The sequence below is a fragment of the Python bivittatus genome, unplaced genomic scaffold (assembly GCF_059951505.1).
Source record: "Python bivittatus isolate LINGU-HERP-01145 unplaced genomic scaffold, Pbiv_v1 ctg000200_np1212, whole genome shotgun sequence".
Classification (NCBI taxonomy): Eukaryota; Metazoa; Chordata; class Lepidosauria; order Squamata; family Pythonidae; genus Python; species Python bivittatus.
In genome coordinates, this window is record NW_028277040.1 from 5752130 (window position 1) to 5772790 (window position 20661).

Genomic DNA, 20661 nt, shown 5'->3' on the forward strand with positions numbered 1-20661 from the left:
TATTATTGCAATTCTCAATACAAACCCAGCATGAAAACTACATAAAAAACTAAACAGAGAATAGCATAACAGAATGTAATAATGTTATATAGTTTTTACTTATTAATGATATGTATTCATTGATTATATATTCTCTAGAGAATTCCTATTTCTGGGCGATACAAAAGTAGAATAAATAAATTATACTACTGCAATATAATATAAATAAAAAGATCAATATAAAGAGAAGATCAGACTGATAGTGATGATGAGCTTCAAAAAATAGAGGTCCACTTTGATATTTGTCGGTGGATAAGGAAGAAAGGAAAAAATAAATTACAGATGAGTAGTTAGAAGCCAGCTGGGTAACTCTGGCCAATCATTCTCTCTCAGCCACAGGAAGAAGACACTGGCAAGCCACTTCAGAAATGTTACCAAGGAAACTGCATGGACGTATCCCTGTAATCACCAGGAGTCAGGATTGACTTGAAGGACCATAACAGCAGCAATAGTTGTATAATATATTTCCTCTCCTGATATATATGATGAGTGCCTGGGTCTCTTTACATGTTCCTTTGGATATATAGTGGGGGCGGGGGGGGGGAAGAGAATTTCTTTGGCACTTTATGGGCCAACACATCTATTTTCACATAAGTTTTTGCAGATCATATCCACTTCATCTGATCAATGAAGAAAAGCCTCATGAGAAAGATGTATGATGGACAAAAAGTAAAAAAATAGCAGGACTGTTATGATTTTCAGGAGACAGACAGAAAGACAATGCTACTAGATAGCAGACAATATCAACCTCCTGCAATACAGATTATACGTGAGGCTAAGAGTTCATCTCTGGCACATCATTTTACAAATTTTTATTCTCATACCACAAGGAATTATGATGAAGGAACTTCCTGAAGATTCACAAGACCTATACAGCCCATACCTCAGAAACATCTACCAAGGAGCTGGACAACCACAGCAGAAGTACCTGGGTATATGGACTCTATCCATCTGCCATCAACACCGCAGATTACATAAAATATGTCACTTGTATGAAAGTACAAGCTATAAATAAACTCACAGAAAATCACATACTAGCCACTGTAGATGCTGAAGCCAGAAATGGCAACATACAACAAAAATATGGGATATAAGACATCAAGAACATCATAATTGATAGTTCTGAAGCACTTTGGGTCATCAAATTCTGCCACTTTGGAATAAAGCAATTAGAAAATTAGAAAAGTACAACCTCTTCTCAGTGAAGGAATCCAAATTAAAGGACACTCAACAAATGAGTACAGGTTCATGTTGGTTGATGGGGGTCGACTACTATATGCAAACCTTCCCAATTTGCAATTTAAGCCCTTGGAACTTTACAGAAATGTACAAATCTGGCACTATACATGTACTGTGTGTATACATACATACTAGTATACAGTTTTGAGTCAGTTAAGATTTCTCTGCCATAACGATTAAAAATATGGATGAAATAATGCAGGTTTCTCCATTATCAAATTGAAAAACCTGTAATACAGTAACTGTGTATACATTTTGCTTATTAATGTACTAAACTATAAATGAAGATGGGATGGGTCAAACTTCTTTGACTGTTATTAAGCTCAGTTATTAACCACCTCAAATTGTTGATAAATTGGAGCCATCTTTATTGAAAGCCAGATTTATTTTTCCAAGGTTACAGGGTAGTGTTGTGATAAATGAAAATATGTAGGATTGAAATACAGTGCTCCTGATGTTCCATAGAGAAACAGATCTTTCCCCAAGAGAGCGTTCAATCACTAAACCCAGAGTAGAAGATTTTCCTGTAGAAAGGGACTTGTTAAGACATACCATCTGCAACATTTCCATCAACTTCAAAAGTTGTATGCCAAGTCAATTGAAAATAAAAGTCTAATTCACCTTCTCGTCTCTTCATCCAAGCACATCTCTGATATATGGGGAGAGAAAATTACCCCTCCCCAAATCCCTGTCAATTTAGAACATCTGTTTAAATTTGAACAAGCACACTGGAAGGCTTTATTTAGCAGGTCTTTGTGTAAATCTACAGGAACACAGAGTCTTGCCACTGTGAGCAAAATATATATGTATATCAAATCAAGGATTCAGATTCTGGATTTTAAGAGATTGATGTCTATACATCTGAAAAATTAATCACGCCAAAGAGACAAAAACAAAGACAATATGTGTATTTATATTATTGAGAGAGGAAAAAAAGAGACAGAGAGACCTATAGAAGTCAAGACTGATCAAGTGACTGATTTGTCTATTGACAATGTCTGGATGCAAACTGTTGGTGGACAATTTCAAGGTCTTGCCTCTGCTCTACTTATTCTTGTTCTTTATTTTTAAACAAGCTTCAACTGGACAGCCTTTCCAATCTATTTATTTTATCACATTTTTATACTGTTGAATCTTTAATAGCAGTTTACAATCAGACAAAAACAATAAATAATAAAAACATACCAAATAATTACAAACAAAATGATAAAACAATATAGGCTCCCTCTCAAACATGGGCAACATCAGTTAAAGCCCTGTGGAAGAGTTTAATTTTCAATGCCTTAAAAAAAAAGGGGCAATCTCCCTTCCAAGAGAGACTTTCCACAAGGACCAGGGAAACTGAGGATTGTATTCTGTAGGAGGGGTTCATGGCTATCCATAACCAAACATGAATATTGGTCTAGTAGAAGCGTTTTAGATGACTGTATTTCCTTCCAGCAGGAGCAACTCCTGTTGGAAATGTTGGAGGCAACATTTCAGGAATTGTAACTAAAACATTCAGCCTGAAGGGGGGAAAATATGCAGGAGAGGTGGAATCTCACTGGTATTTGTTTAGGAAAAAGCCAGAAGACCAGATTATGTTATCATCTCATGTGGTAGTTGACTGTATCTAGGTTATCTGACAGATTATTTAAGCATATAAGGAGTTTATTTCTGTTTGTAGACAGTTTTAAGTTTCCTCTTCTTATATATACTTAGGAAGTACTATAGAAGCTATATGATTGATGGTGTTTATCAAAGCTAGGTGTCTACACATTAACTTCTGATATGAGTGATTTACTTCAGCTAACATAACTTGTAACCTAATGTGTGCATAGGACAGAGAAGAAAAGTAACCATGGTATGGAACACTTTGAACTCCTCTGTATATTTGGGGCCATAAGTATAAAATGTTCTAATTTGTTCCACTTCAGTATAATTCTACAGGGTCACAGTCAATCTTCTACTCTGAAGGTGTGCTAGTACGTACTCTAGAATGGCACTGAATTCCACTGAAAAGAATGCTGTTTTCATCCAAAATTGATTAACTACCAAAATAATACTGATTCTGTGTTGTTTTAGCATCTATGAATAGGTGTTAACAATTTTGTGTTTTCTGTTTTATTATATTATATTATATTCATAGAACAAGTTGGGATCATTACAGAACTCAGATCACTCATTCATTACTGTATCCCTGGTAAATAACAATTAGTTTCATATTTTGTATTAAATTGGAATAATTGTAGAGATTCTCCTTTTCTTCTATTTGATCAATAATATCAACTATCAGACTAATTATTTCTAATGTGAACAACTGACCTAGCATTTTAGTAGGATACTGCAGCTAGGTTAGAAAAACATTTTTTTTAAAAAAAAATTCAGGCTCATTATCTTCCTCTGCACATTGTTATTATCTGTTCATGTTAACCACAATGGATTTGCACTCAAACAAAAACGTTTGAAGGGCTTGGTTGATAGATTTTGTCATGTGGCTGAACCTTTCTTAGGTCTTTCCAAGCAATGTTTTATTGATTTTGTGCCTTCAAGTCAGTCATGACTCCTGGCAACTGCCTAGACTATGGAAGTGGTTTCCCCTTGCCTTCTTCCCAGGGCTGAGAGAGAGTAACTGGCCGAAACTCCTCAAGATGGTTTTGTGCCTAAGACAGGACTAGAACTCACAGACTCCTAGTTTCTAGCCTGATATCTTAACACTGCACCAAACTGGCTCTCTAAGCCAGTTTGCTTCACTATTTATGAACCAATACACAATTCTGTTTAAGTCCTCAACTCAACTTTAATCTTTAAATTTGAAGATGGTAAGCTAAAGCAATGAATTACTAAAAATATATATAGGCTATGCATAAACTTCATTTCCAGTCCCCCAAGACTGTGAGGGAGCAGCTCATTGATGGCATATTATTGCACACTATTACTAGATCGTAACCAGAATTCATTTAAAACTCCCCTTGGCTCTGCTCAAGGTTCCAATAACATTGTCATAAGATGAAGTTCTTAGTATTAATAGTAATGATTTTATAAATGAGATTTTAAAGTACATGCAGAATTTCTGAACTGTTCATTTTAGGGCTTAAATATATATAGTATCTGTGTTAGCTAAACTGGGTCTGTCATTTCTCATATTGGAAGTTTGATATTCTGAATGTGAAGGTCAGTTTTAATAAGTTTTCATTATTTTTCTCAACCACTCCTTTATTTATCATGTAAAAGAAAAGTATTCTTCTTACAAACTCTTGTAAAATTCTTAACTATTTTGGCAGATTTGCTAGCAGTGCAGTGCTGGTACAATAACAAACTTTATTAATAAGTCCTTATGTTGATAACTAGTTTACTTTCAAAGCAGTCATTAGATCGGGCCACTGAATCCAATTCTTATCTAGAATTCTAACTAGTAATAGCCAATTAATTATCTAAGTATACTTTATTATGGGTGCCCATAAGAACAACACAAAAGAGGTACAAAAAATTTGGACATGGAAAGTTCTCTTCCTAAAACAGTGTAATGACAACTGTAGATGACAGTTGGAAGGGAAAAAATGGAAAATGGAACATAACTGACTGCTACTCTGAACAGAAGTATTATGCGCTACAATATTTTGCTCTAAATTCTACTTGTACCCCCTTGATTTTTTTAAATATAGAAATAAGGTTGTGTAGGAGTTCTCTACAGGATTCGTGTCTGAGCAATTTATTGATTTATTGATTTTGAGTGTGCATTCCAAGGATCTGTATACTGTATTTACACTGAGCTAAGGGAGGAGCTGGGAAGAAACATACTTGGAAGAAGCCTGTATTTGTGTTCATGACAATTTTTTTTTAACTAACAGGTTCCATGGCCTGGAAAATTTCTAAAACCCCTGTTTTAGGAGGTAGGCTTCCTGCAATAAGCTCAGCTAGATAATCTGGAACATAGCTTGGTTAAGTCATAAAGTCATATGTGCAATTTACAGAATAACTTAAACAAGTTTTGCAATTAATTTTTTGCTAGTTGGTCTAGTGGACTGTTGCCTATGTTGGTTCCATCTAATTCTTCTGAACTGCAGCCAGTTCAGTTGATCATAAGATCATTCACAGTGCACTGCAAATAATCTCTGGCCTTTCTTATTGAACCAGCTGAAACTTCCTGTGTATTCACAATAAAACTAGCTCATTTGTTCTTCTTATTTTTTTCCTTAAAATCCCCATGAATATTCCACAAATAACTGCTCAAAGCAAGATGCTTTATTCTTGAGAACATCAGCTATTCTGTAGTTTTTAATTAAATCTCATGGCTTTAATTATCTATATGCAGATGTTGAATACATTTATGTTTATTTTCTTTTCTGTACTTCCTCTTTCACTGATGATTGAAGTTTTTAGGAATCTAAAAATATATTTAGAAAGGGCATACTTATAAGAAATACATTTACAAAGCTGGTTGGGTACTTTATAGATTTCGGTAGAGGTTAAAAGAATCCTGTTTTTCCACCTTTGTGGAGAGGCATCACAACACAGGGAAAATGTGTTGTGATGAACCTTTCCACTTCTCATATACAGTATATTTGGTAAGTATATTATGTGCAGTTTGGCTTGAAGTACAGATATCTATTTTGATATAGCATTCTGAGAAATTAATTGCTACTTGGTTATAAAAAGAACATTGAATACTGCTAAAAAGACACAACTTCAGCCTACTTTATTTCTTAGAACTATGGGTTTAAATGGCATGGAAACAGAATATTCAACATAATATACTGTTTCAGTAGAAGCTGAGCTAAATGTTTCTATTTTGGCTTTATCAATTCCTTCTCATTTATTGTGAAATATACTGCCTTAATAAAGATTCAGGCAAAAAAAAAAAAAAAGGTAGATAACATTTATAGCATAGACAGGCATTTATTGAATTTCTTTGCTGAACATTGCATGCAGGCTTCCAACAGTGATTAAGCTTCAGATGTAAGTGCTTCATTAAGCTAAACTTTGGTCTGTTGTATATCTAATTTTATAGCGGTTAAAATGCATTTCAATATTTTTTTTCCTGGAATATACTTTAACTACAACAAAAATGTAAGATAGAGTTCAAAGTTTAGAGGGCAAGAGAACAGAAAATCAACTATCACAAAATGGAAAGACATATTGCCTCTCTCCCAGTTTATGTTTGCGCTTACCTGAACAGGGCCAGGAAGAAAATGGCAGCATTGATTCTATGCTCAATTATCTTCTCTCCCTTTCCTCACATGATCTGCTTCTTGAGAATGTTTTCCTTGAAAAAAACTATTCTACGTTACACTATTGTGGGTCTGCTGTGTGTGCCACAGCTAGAGGCCCACCCAAATTCATATATGAGTGGTTGTAGAAATTGGAATCATAAAAATAAATAAATAAAGTAAGTAAGTAAGTAAGTTTATATCACAATGTTGTCATGAATTGTTTTTGGTTTATAAATCCTGAACTTAGGATTCTGACTTATTCCTGGTTTATAGTGCCTTATTTATTTGATTTATACAGCCATGCATTTCAACCAAGTGACACTAGGCAGATTACAAGGATTGAAACACAGAAAACCCCACAACCTATAACCCTTGGTGATCAAAGATAAGCAATAACCCCACTCACCCCCCAAAACCCATCAATAGCAAGAGAGACCATCTACCCCCGTGACCCAAATGCCTGGGGAAACAGCCAGGTCTTCAATGCTTTGCAAAAGGCTAACAGGGTTGGGGTCATCTGAATCTCTGGGGGGAGGCTGTTCCATAGGACAGGGACTATCAGTTATTTGATACCATGCTCTCAAAATTAGAGAGATGGGTGGCAAGTGCTAGAAAACAAATATAGTGCATAGTCTAAGCTGTGGAAACAGGTTTTGGGGGTAGTCTGAACTGGCTGTGATGAAGTTTCCATATTCACAAAATGGCCACAACAGCACGTGTGAGCAGTCACAAGGCATCCATTTATCAGAAAGCAAAACCAATACAATTATCCCCCAACACCTTTCCTAGTTCCCATTCCAAAATGATTCTTACTATCCCAGTTTATTTTCTTTTTCTGGACAGCTGGGCACACTTTCAGGTAGAACACTGGGGTGTAGCTACTCGAAATGTGTGTTTATTTAAAATGCTTAGGGACTTACATGGAGCCCAGAGGCATTCTTAGAAATAAAAATGATGCCATAGGTTGATGTTTCGTTTTGCTCCATGCCATTCAAAGAATATGGTTTCTGTGGGCACATTAAATGCATGGGCATCAGATTCCCTTTCCCAGCTAAACAACTTCTGATAGTATTCCACCTGCTGCTTAGCAATATATTTTTTTCCTTCACCTGAAATTGCCTTCCTTCTCAGTCCAGCTTAAATAAAACTGCTTCTGCTTTGCAAGAAGAGAAACTTTTGAAGGGACCTTTCTCTACCTTATTAATACCTTTGACTAGATGTTGAGAGCACCGTTTAAAACCTTGCTGGGTATCCTGGTCGCTATTTCTAAAATTGTTATAATGAACAATGGCTTGATCCTTTTACCCGAGATCTGTTGCAGGGGAAACCTTGCTGATGACTGCATGGTACTTTCATAGAAACATTATCCTTGTAGGTGCACCAAGAGGTCTTACCACTTTCCTCCCCTTCTAAGAGCCTAAGTGCCAGGATGGCCACCTGTCATGTTAGGAATCTTTCTGGGCATTAAGCTCAGCAGGGAGCATCTGCTTAAAGTACCTCTCAGTTTCAGAGCCCCATCTCCCTGGGGCCTCTCCACTGTCACTCCTAAGCCACCTAATGCATGTTCCTGAGGTGCACGTATCCCCCTGTTCTCTCTACCTGTAGAAAGAAGCAAGGCTTCCTCTTTATCCAGGCCAGCCACATTAAGCACCCCACCCAATGAAAAATCGGGATACAGTTTAAAATAGTAAATCGCAAAGAACAAATGCCTATAAAGCAAGGGAAGGGGTCAGTTTGGCTGGAGCAGCAGAAGATACTCAGGAAAAGCTCTCTGCAGCCAGCCTGTGACCCACACAAAAGCTATTAGCAAGGAAATGGAAGATGTAAGGTGGGGAAAGAGACTAAGATTGGGAAAAACACGCTGTGATATCTTTTTGCTGTCCTTGAGATTCAAACCAACTTATTCAACAACTCATGATTAAAACAAATGAGTGAACACTGCGTGAAAGAGAATGAAAAGGAGGGAGAACATCTGATTGAAAGCTATTGTAATATTTGTTTGCTCATGTTGATTCAAATGAGGACTTTCCTATAAATATGGGCAGCCACAGTCCAGAAATCACATAAAACACTCATATATTAATATGCAAGCCATCTCAAAAACAGTGGAATATGAAGAGCCACAAAAATGAAACTGGTTCTATGTATATTATCATTATTTCTGACTTCATTTCAGAGCCTAGTAATGAAATAAGAATTATACTGATAATGTAAAACAATTTTTTCCAGGAGAAATCCATAATTACAAGTCTGATATAAGCATTTTTTTTTCCATTGCAACTTTTTCAAAGCTTATTTTACACATTTATAAAATCTGATGTGATTCTCAGTTGAGCAGACATCACAAAATGCCTAGCAGTGCAATTCCTCCAATGGTTCTGTACAAATCTCTATAAAATAAGGAGTATCTCTACAAGACATATTTGCAATAGCAATTTCTAATCAGGATCTGTTAGAGAACAAATCCCATGCTATTATGGCAAGTAAGGACTAAAGGCAGTTATTCGCTCAAAACTGGGCAGCTGCATGTCAAATCGTTTTTCACCATGCAGTAGGTAAAATAGACTTCTCACATAAATCAAGAAATTAAACAACTCACACAGAGGCCTTGCTGCAAAACTGACAAGATTCCTAATAAGACTCTGACTCTCTCTGTCTCTCTAAACACTGGCATTGTCCGGGATTACAGCTTTATCATTGTAAATTTCAGTTGAAATGAAGAGAACAAATTGGAGGCTGGGCAAAGGAAAGCAAATCCTATACCAGTAAGGAGAGTTCTGTGTTAATGCCGCTGTGCTGTGCTGATGTTTCGGAGGATTCATCTCATATTTTAAGAATAAAATTTCAATCTTGAATCTACAACTGCAGTTCTAAACCCTCTCTGATCACTCAACCTTTTCATGTAGCTCATGAACTACCTTGTTGAAGATCTAAAGTTACCACAGTGCTTAAATTTGCTTGAATATGTGATTTACTTAGAGAAAATGGAACGTCTACTTCATATTCACTTAAACATTCAAACATGCAGCTCAAAATAGCACCCATAATGCCTACACTGAAAATGTTTAGGGAAATATACCTGCGTATGTTCAGAAATAAACAGACAAAAGTGTTCATGGGGCTAAAATCAAAGAAATTGGTGATATTTATTTCATGGCGTGGGACCATTTTTATTAAGTTTTCTTAGCTTTTGTTTTGCTTTGTTCTATAATTAAACAGCTATTATATTAACAGGTAACCAGTAATCAAAAGGAAAATCTACCTTTCATTACCTATCCTCCCTTGCTTCCATTTGTGTACAAAGTGGAAAATGTGAGCCTGAGAGGGATCAGACCATATTCCTCTAGGGGGGGATGGGCTTCCCCTACCTTAATCTACCTGAGGGCAAACTGAATCTGCACAACACGGGACTAGGGAGTCAGTTACAACTACAACATCTCCTTGTTCCATAAGCCCATTTGGGGGAGCTAGATGCTTCCAAACATTGGTTGATCATTATTTGTAGAGTTAGCGGTAGGCAGCATGTGGGGTAGCTGGTGTGTCCACAAAGCTCAGGCTATTTCACAATGAGTAGAAAATAAGCAGCCTATGACAAAGTCCTTTCGCAGCACCTTGAGGCTAAAATGTGCTTGTGGTTAAATAGGTAGGCAGGATCAAGACCTTCTCTTGTTGATTCTGCCTGAGTAGTAAATCCGGTCCCGACTATAAAGCAATGTTATGTCATCTTGTGGCACCTGGGAGATACATCTTCTTTGTAGTTGTATCTGCTCTGTGAAACAACACTCCCCCTGAGGCCCACATGGCCCTGACCATGCTGAGTTTTTGTAAAACTATAAAAACCTAGCTTTTCCAACTGGCCCTGGAGTAGGGTGTAGCCACTGGCTCCCTGATGGTGGTTGGATAGAAATACGTTTAATTACCCCTCCCTGATAAGCGCTATGTATTTTATTGTTGATGTTTTTTTCTGTCTTTCTTCCATTTTAGCACATTTGGAGGTTCTAGCAGAGGAGCGCAGCTATCGTATGACCTTGACCGAAGATTGGTACACTCTTTCTATCTGGGATTGTTGACCTCTTCTACTGAGCATGCAGCTTCAGGAAGGAGGCACATGGAGCGGTGAGGGAGGAAGGGGACACCTGCCTAGCCAGCCAGATCACCTGAATCAACCTTGGTGATCAATGGGGTGACAGATGTTGCAGCCAGATCACCCTCACACCCTCTTTTTTTTTTAGCTGAAGCTTTAATCTTATTCTACAAGCCACCTAGAGTCACTCATGACTGAGGCAATAAATAGATTAGGATAGATAGATAGATAGATAGATAGATAGATAGATAGATAGATAGATAGATAGATAGATAGATAGATACTCTGTTCACCCCTGAACTAGCAAGTGATGACAAGTTGATCCAAAATTCTTCACCTTTCACACTCATAATGGGGAAGAACAAAATTCCCTCCATTCCTGCAATTGTTTTCCAATTCACAGTGTACACATTTGTGCTGATATTATTCAAAGCTATTTTCTCTAGCCAGTTATTTTTGCCCTCATTGATATGCATTTTATTAGCCACAAATAAAACTGTTGAGAAGTTAGCATGCTACATTTGATATTATGACTATCATGTTCACTCATGAACAAAACTATGTGAGTTCTCTGATATAAATGTATAGGAAGGACTGTTTGTTTTTTTGGTAACAGTGAATTTATTCCCATTGAATCAGACATTAAAAAGACATTTGATCTCCCTCTAATTTTTTCTGTGTTGTTTCCTTCCTGAAAATTTCAGTGTTCTTTAAAATCCCCAGGAAGTTGAAGAAAATAATATGTCTGTTTCCACTGGGATTCTCAGCAACATATTTCAGGCTAAACACTATAATCTGAATCACTATTGCAATGTTATGAAATCAGATTATTTAATAAGAATAACAAGAAAAATAAGAAAATGACAAAGGAATTTGACTAAAAAGAAGGAAATAGTCTTGCAGTTCTTGTAAATCTTGCAAGTCTGAAACCAAGGATCAATAATGGTGTGAACAACGTGCAAAGGATTGAAAGCTATTTGTACTTTCAGATGTTATGTTTTAAAGATACATGAACAATCATCCTCCTAAACCAAAAATATACAATATGGGGCCTGTGAGGATACCTGTAACACCTAACTTCAATTTGTAAAGTTAATTATTAAAAACCAATAAATGGGAAACTAAGCATGCTGCACAGTAAGGCCTTGATCTCTGGTAGGATGTTTATTTCAAAGAATACCTTTTGACTCACAAGGACTGCTTTGGCATTTTTAAAAAATAAAGCTCCTGCTTTGTTTGCCCAGAAAAACAAACAAAGGCAAGCTGAGATGATAGAACCCTCCAGGAGGAGAGGCAAGTGGGATAGAAAGGATATCATGGAGCAACCTCATTTCTTTGCATTCTGAGAAATGGTTGCTTTGCATTCTCCATGAGACCAGTCGTTTTCTGACTCATCAGATCACCATTATTCTACAACAAAATGATAGTTTCCTAAATTTGGGCTCACTGGCATCAGAAGGCTGCCAAACAACATCTTAGACTTCCTCTAATCCTCTCTCTTTCATCAAGTGTCAATCTTGCCTTAGTTAAATAAACCTCAGTACATATGTTGTTCTCCCTTTATCTTTAAGAGTAACTAACAAGATTTCAGGAGAAAGAAGTGGGTATCACGAAGTATCCCACAGATTCTTCTAAACAGAATGAGAACCTATGGGCATATTTTCCTATACTTCTCCCATCTGTCAATCTGAACTCACTAAAACAGAGCGGATATAAATGCACATCAAAATGGTTTTAGATTAGATTTTTTTTTTAATTCTTCTGCTTTGGTAATGAAGTTGACTCCTCAACAAGGCAATCTCAAACTACACTCCACTGACTCTTATTCTGAAATTTGAAAACTATAAATCGGCTAATTTCAGATGGTTTTCAAATACTTCTCTTACAAGAGGGCCTCCTTTGTGGAAGGTATCATGAAGCAATTTGCCCTTTTTCAAAAACAAACAGGGACTTTCCCAATATGTTAATCCTCTGGGATGGGCTTAAAGTATTCATTTGTGGATCCACTATTGCTATTGCCTCAGAGAGAGAGAGAGATTGATTTTAATCTTATACATCTGGAAAAGAGAGAAACACATTTTCTTATGACAGAAAACCCCACAGATGAATTATATCAAATATTTATAGCGGCTAGGGTTAAACTGGGGCTACTACATTCAGAAAAATTTGAATATTCCTTGAAATGCATTAATCAGATCTATTGGGAGTCAGGAGAGAAAGCTGGACAATTAATGGCTCACCGGATGAAACAACAGAAACAACAAAAAATGTGTATCTGAAATTCATGCCAGCAATGGTCAGTTATGTAGAGACAGAATCTATTATCTTCTGTTTTTATTGCTGTGTGCCATATAAATCCTTTAGGTAAATAAATAAGCAAATAAATAAATAAATAAATCTCAAGATATTAAGGTGTATTGGCATTTGAGATTGAAACTCATTGGATATGCTGATGATATCATGGCCATTTTGAATAATTATGCAGTGCTGTTACCAAATATTACTGAAGTTATACAGCTGTATGTTTATACTCTGGTTGCACTAACAATTTGAGAAAGCTTACTTTTCTGCTTTTGGGAGCTACGCCAAGACTACTATAGAGTACTATACTATACTATACTATAGACTACTATAAGAAATTAGGATTTACAATTTGTACAGAATGCATATATACTTTGGTCTATATTTTTCTCAAACTATTTCAAAATATGTTGAATTAAGAGGGATTCCAATGTTTATTCCTATCAGGTACTTTACCCAGTTAGGCAAACTACTGAGAAAAATATCCGCAGCCCGCCAGAACCCCTTAAATATCTTTGGTCAAACTGAGGTTGCCTTATGGAGAAAGGAGCTTTAACCTACCAGATTTTCAATTGTAGCACTGGGCTTTCATTTTAACGTCTATATTTTTCTTCAATTAGATTTTTTATTAACCCTGCCCTCTTTGGGCTTCTTTGGAGAGCAAATGGGTTACCTTTTTCAAATCTTGGCTAGGTTTAGGATCCAAAGTATATTGAACAGGGATCCTTGCTTCCAGCCCTCGAAAGCTAACCGATATAACAAGTGTTTGAGTTTTGACCCAGAATCCTGTGAAAAATTGATGTTGTGAAATAATCCAAATTTAAGATTGGGGGGAAGATGTTCTATTGGGCAATACCTTAAATCCATTTATGAGTAATGGTTGTTTCAAAGATTGAGACATTGTATTGTGAATATGATTTATCTATAACATCTGCCTGGCAATGTATGCAATTGAAACATATAGTGACTGAACAGTATGGCCCAGATGCTTTAGCAGCCTCAAAGATATCTGCAGGCCTAGGAGTCTTGAAAGATGGAATGCTTGAAGTGAAACCAACAATTTTATAAGGGTTTTTTTTTTTAAGTTAGCATCAGTTACATATCTGAACTATGTAACAAAGAATTGTAATTTAGAATCTTGGAAAATCAATAGTCCACGTTTTAAGAAATGAAAAACATACTTATGACTTAACAGTGAAATAAAATAATCAGAAAAATATTATGTGTGTCTGGCTGGTGTGGGTCTTCCGGGCTGTGTGGCCGTGTTCTTGAAGTTTTGTTGCCTTCGACAATACATTATGTGTGTCTGTCCCTCAAATAATGTTTAAAAAGGGTGGGACATCAGATTTTTTTGTATTGGCATTGTGAGAAATTTGAGCGTTCTTTAACTCATACAATTTAGTTTTGTCCAGCCATAACTTAGTTTTGGCTTCAAATTATACCATATATTAATACAACTCTGGAAAGAAATATTGTAAAAATGTAAATGTGATATTAAACTATATTCCTAAAATATGGAAACATCATTTTATGAAGACCTTAGACTCTATCAAGCCCAAAAGAAACTTATCCTCCTGATTCCAAGCAATGGTTTCGGGACATGAGTCTGTCATCTATTTGTGAGAAATATTTATTATTTATGTTCTAAAAATAAGAAGATTAAGTAATATGTTTCCATATAATCTAGATTTAGTTATAAACTTAAGGAATCTATATTGATTGTATATGGATTTTTTTTTTACTAGTTTTTCCCCTTTTTCTTTTCTTTTCTTTTCTTTTCTTTTGTTATGTTTAGTTTATTTTAATCACCAAAAATGTATGTAGATTCTTTTCTTACTGTATAACCATTACTGTTTTGTTGCTGCTGCTGGTGGTGGTGATAGTGGTGTTGGGAGTCATTTGTAAAATTAAAACGAAAGAAAAATGTATAATGAAGTCCTTGCATAACTAACTGGGTTCTATATATTGATGCAGGCTTTTGTGGCCAGCGTCAATCCAATGGTGATGAGCTTCCAGGCTAATAGGGCATGGTCTAATTGTCAGTGATCTAATTATCTGTGCTCTAATTATCAGGCAACTGAGCAGGAACTCTAATTAGACCATGTCACTGGAATTCTTGAAATTCTGATTGGTCCTTCATTGTGAAACTGGCTTTTCAGAATCCCAATGACACGGTCCAATTAGAGATTAGTTCTGTTATAAACACAAGAGCTCAGTCAGTTTCTACCCAGTTCCCTGAAGAAGTATACTACAGAGCAGACCACTTTTGCCTCTGAAGATGCCAACCACAGTTGCTGGTGAAACATCAGGATGCCAGATCATTAGACCATTGCCTATTAGACTGGAAGCTCATCACCACTGAATCATCCAGGTTCTATTGATAATTTAATTCTCTTCTTGCAGTAGCACTACCGACATTTATTTCTATAACTTTCCCTCCTAAATTAAATAGTACTAAAAAGAATGAGTAGGCAGACTTGAGGCCCAGGAGAAAGAACGTGTGTACATAACTATGTGTATACTCACAGGACCAGGCACTGGAGTCCATTTCTAGAACTCCATTTGGTGGTCGATGGCTGTGGGTGTATCACCCAACATTAATTTCATAGGATGTATGAACTATGAAATAGATGAGATACTGAATCTTGTGTGTAGGGGAAGGATAAGAGAGTCTGCAAGTACTTTTGGAACTACTGATTTGCACTTTCAAACCTGATGCCACTTGTGGCAGCCTGGTTAGGCATACGTGGCTAGACATGCAGAGCATGAATGGCTCATTAGTAGCCTGCTTCTCTTGACTTAGGGCTGAAGAAGCTAGGCAGAGTGGTATCGCCTCCTCAGCAGGGTGTTTACACAGTCCACATGGCTGGTCTAAAAAAGTACAGTTGCAAAGAATGTCTTCATTAAGTAATGAAAATGTTTCTTGACTCGAGCTAAAATGAAAAATTAAAATAGCTGAGGTGCTTAGCTCAAAGCAATGTAGGCAAATTAGGAGACAAAATGGTTCATACTGTGAAAATGAGAGTAAATAGTCTAAGATTAATTGTTAGTAAGAAAATATAATATTTCTACAGGAAGAAAATAATGGTTAGCATTCAGGTACTTTATTAATTTCCCTGTACTGCTGATATAAAACAGTAGTCTTTCTACTGAAATACTACTCTAGTATCTAGTAAAGTTTGACAATCAATGTAGCCATTACAACTTCCACCAATGTAATCAAGCTCAACAGACTGGTGGAAAAAATATGGATCTACTCCAACGTGAACAGTTTTAAAATGTTTGCACTCTGACTGAAGATACAGTTAGAGACTTTGCATTTCACGTGCACAGTTATCCTTTTTTTCCTTCTATGAAAAACGCCTGTTACACAGTTGGTCTATACTTTATAAAGCTGAATGCCACAAGCCTTGTCTATTGGTTGCCTATAGGGAGCTAGCTATACAAATTTCATAGGTATGACTGCAGTCCATTAGCTAACGTACCTTTATACCCATAAAAAGTGAAGGGTAAACCCAGAAATTTTACAACCACTATTTGAAAAAAGGTAATAACTGAGCCACAGTCCAATTGCATTTATTATACACTGTGCCTTTAACAACTGCTCTGGGATCAAGCCACAGAGCAACAGTGTACTAGGACAGATGTCACATATTCTTGGTGACTTAAAAAGTCCAGCTTTCATTTAACTTTTAACTAAAGAAAATGATGGGTTTTGGCTTTTTGGTAAAAAAACACAGGATGGCAATGTTTCTTGTCAGACAACAAAATTAACTTGGCTTCAGATGAAGAAATTAATACCCATTATCCAATCCAGCCAGTCAGGAATACAGCTTGGTAATTTGTCCAGCTAAATAGTTACCTTTTAGCATTCTGAATAGCCTACAGAGACAGATGACATGAAACTTTATTAACAGTAAAGTGCCTTCTTATGCCAACTCAAATATAATTGGGCTGAGAGTCTGATCAAGGAGGCTTGTGGTTCTTTCAGGATATGGAAGACAAATTTGTTAAGTTTTTCCCTTTAATTTAAACAATAAAACAAAATAAGAAGTACAGGAACACAAAACGGTATCTTTAAAAACTCAAAAAATAATAACAGTATATCTAATGCTTATGTCACATCCTTCTGGATATTCATCTGGAGAACAGAACAGACTTGACCACACTTTTGTGGGTTCTCTCAGAGGCTCAGAACGCTTCTCCTTCTCTGTTTTCAAAGACTTCACGTTTACCTCTACCCATGACAGTGGCAGGCCATTCAGAAATAAACTTGCCAATTAAATGTTCAAGAATTCATGAAGGGGTGCTGAATGGCTAACATTTAAAGCAGGTACTAGAGAAGAAAAATCAATCATCTTAAAAATGGTGTAAAATGAAACAACTAAAAGCATTTAGCAAATCCATATTCTAGAAAAGCAGACATTTCATAACCTCTATAGAGCACTGAGCAGGTGACTTCCCAAAGCAGAAGATGCCAGTGTCTGCCATGTAATCTATAGTCACTTCTGAGTTCCCTGACTCTTTTATTAACCGGAAGAGTTTGGGTAGGATCCTCTTTTCTACCTTTTCTCAGATAAGTAAAAAAAAAAAAAATGCCACAATGCTGCCAGTGACAAACCACTTCCATAACACTCCCAAGAAAGCTGCATGGATGCAGTCAATAAAAGCAGAGCTCCACACAAGGACATCTTTACTTTTCATTCAACAATATTTAGTTCATGTGGTTTATATTATGATGCTACTTAAGCACATTAAAGATAATAAGGATGAATCAGAATTGGTCATCCTAAAAGCAATCCCACCAAAATCAGTGGGACTTAAGTCAGACTTGACTAAATCACTGCTTTCAGTGTGCTGGCTCCAAAATCAATAGTTTATTTGTTATGAGCTCTCTTCAGTTCTTTTTTAGGAAAAATAGGTCATAACTGCTAACAAAATAATTAACAAGTACATGTTGAAAAATATACACTCCTTTTCCAATATGCAGTTTAATGGACGTATTAGCAAAATTAGCATACATAGTGTTCATTTATATTAAATGTTGCTCAGTGGATACAGTACTTGACTTCTACTCAACCTCACTGAGGGGCCTCAGGACAAATAAATAAAGTTCAAATTAACATAAGATCAATAAGAAATATAAAAAAGACCTTTTACCTTAACATAGCGCCCAAACTTTTCTTTTTTGTTTTTTTTTCAGGATTGTCATTTTCCTCTTTTTTGTCCTTTTCATTGATTTTCGATTTGTTCTTGAGATTAAGCTTTTTATTTTTTTCTTTTATTTTCAATTTTTCTTCAGTCTTCTTGTGCTTTTTTGTCTTCCCTTCCACATCTTCTAATTCAGAATTCATGCGAAAGGTTTTTGTAAAGTTCTGACCTTCTGGACCAGAAAGAGAGCTCTTATCTGACAGACCATCTGCAGAGGAAGAAAAGTAATCAGTAAATACAGACAATACCTTGTAAGCTGCACATATATTTTCTGATTAATGTGTATAAGCAAAGCAACTTTTTATAAATTGCAAACTAAAGACATTTCCAGTGAACTGCAGAGGTAGCATTATAATGGACTTTAATTTAATTCTTTGTATTAAAGAGACCATAAAATATGTACAGCTAAATCTAAGTGGATATTGTTGTTCTAATTGTTTACTACTTATCATATTTGGTCATACATATCCTGCCTGACACCAAGTCTATCAAGCCTTTACACTGAAACAGAAATATACACACAGTATTCAAACCTACAGTAGCTTCAGATAGGACCTACCAATGGATATCACCAATGGTTCCCAGGAAAAAGATACAAAGCTAGATATATACATCAAAATTAAAAGTGGGCCAGTCTTCTGTGATCATATTGGAATATGAGAGAGCTGTCCAAAGAATTGGACACAGATACATGCATGCATGCACACATATACCAAGATGGAAAGCAAATATCTGCTCATCGATCAGATCAATATATGATCTCCAGCCATGTTTTCAGAGATGACAGGTTAAGGCTCAATGCATGATTCCCAATATAGTTCCCTAGATAATCTGCAATATTGTTTCCATGGTTCCTGTTATGGAATGTGTCTATGAAGGGGAAGGTGATGTGATGGGCTACAGTAATGCAGCAGGTTCTCAGGAAGGAGGGAGCACATTCCAGGAAGGGGGGTGAGACAAGAGACAATACAGTCTGGAGCTGGATCGTGGGAAGAGGAAGGGATTTAGGATAGCCACTCCTAGAATCTAACCTATACTCTAGGTTAGAGTAATGCAGACTTAGTCTGGCAAGATTATGTCTATATGGTATAAGCAATAAAGAACTGAACTTGGCTAGACTGTTTCTCTGTCGTTCTTGGGCTGGGTCTGACAGTTCCTTACAAAACTATGTGTTTCTTTTTCATAATATTTTTATTAAAATTTATATAAAAGTTAATACAAAACTAAAAGACCTACAGACCGAAAGAAAGAAAGAAAGAAAGAAAGAAAGAAAGAAAGAAAGAAAGAAAGAAAGAAAGAAATATGACTCCCCGCTCCCTCCAAACAAGTATATGCATTAACAGTAACTTAACACCTTCTCTAATATTACAGGAAAAAGCCCTCTTCATCCCCTTTCTAATCCCTAAATAATAACCAAATTATAAAAAATATTCAACAATCAATCTAATCAGCAAAAGCATTAAAATGCCAGTGATAATAAATATTTGTTTAAAGCTTAAACAAATAGGTCTATTTTGCATTATAACTTCTAATTTTTTTCTAAAAAATAAATCATAAAAGATCTCTCCCCTCAAGCATATGAAAGACCAATAATAATAACATACGTATTTTAAACTAAATAAATCACTTTTGCAGGTATAAATCATCATCTTATAGTACTGGTCAGAAAAAGAAAATTCAATATTAACAATCCAAGATCAAAACTTGTACAATTTAACCCTGATTTGATAAATCCACTTTGAATTCCTTTCTCTTCTTTTTGAAAGGCTCAGTCTTCAATCTCTTCTTCAAATAAAGTCCCAGATAGTATTCTCTTACCACTCTCCCTGTCTTTTTTCATAAAAGGTTTCGGAGATTTGGTGTTTCCCTTGTGGGTCCAAAATAGGATAAATCTCAAACTCACTCTTCTGATCCATTACAGCTTCTTTTTCCATATCATTCTCATATTCAAGCAACTCTGAGTCCATCTTCAGATCCACAGCGTCTATTCCCATATCTTCTATGTCTCTCTTACATTCTGGCATTCCCTTTTTAAAGTCTTTATTCAAGTTGTCCTCAACTTCTATTTTATCCAATGAAATCTTTTCTTCTTCTACAACCTCTGTTAGTCCCAATTTTAGAAATAGTTCCTGAACACAATAATTCCAAACAGCTAAAAATTCTTCTTTGAAAGAAGGATATTTCTCCGTTGTGTTAAAATATATCTTTTCCTTTAATTGCTCTCTGGTTCCCTCCGGTGAACCTTGAAAGCTCAATCTTATCTGTTGTTTATTTTCAGAAGCAAACTTTCCCAAGACAGATTTTCTTGCAGTTAAATCCAAATTCACTTACTGTATTTTCTTAAACATTTAAAACAATCCTTAAAAGAGCTGTTTCAAATCCATCTAGCCTCTTAACTGTCACCAGTCAGCATTCTAAATTCCCTTTCATTGTTTCCAAAAGTTAAAATATTTCCTTTTGATCTTTAAACTTACTTTAATCTTCTTTCTCCCAGGATAGAAGGAAATTCTCCCGGTGTACAGCAACTTGCCTGCCAGGAGGTTTCTAATTTCCAAGTAAATCACAAATAGGCAGTTTCCGGTGTTAATTAAAAGA

At 35.9% G+C, this 20661-nt stretch overlaps 1 protein-coding gene across 9 annotated transcripts in view; it reads right to left on the minus strand.

Annotated features, from left to right (window-relative positions):
- The window catches only part of PARD3B (par-3 family cell polarity regulator beta), a 560921-nt gene that overhangs the window by 243559 nt on the left and 296701 nt on the right, over positions 1 to 20661 (minus strand). For all 9 annotated transcript variants that reach the window (XM_088135640.1, XM_088135642.1, XM_088135644.1 and 6 more), the window contains one exon: positions 18016 to 18274. In XM_088135640.1, coding sequence (XP_087991766.1) covers positions 18016 to 18274 — 259 coding nt within the window. The remainder of the gene's footprint in view (positions 1 to 18015; positions 18275 to 20661) is intronic.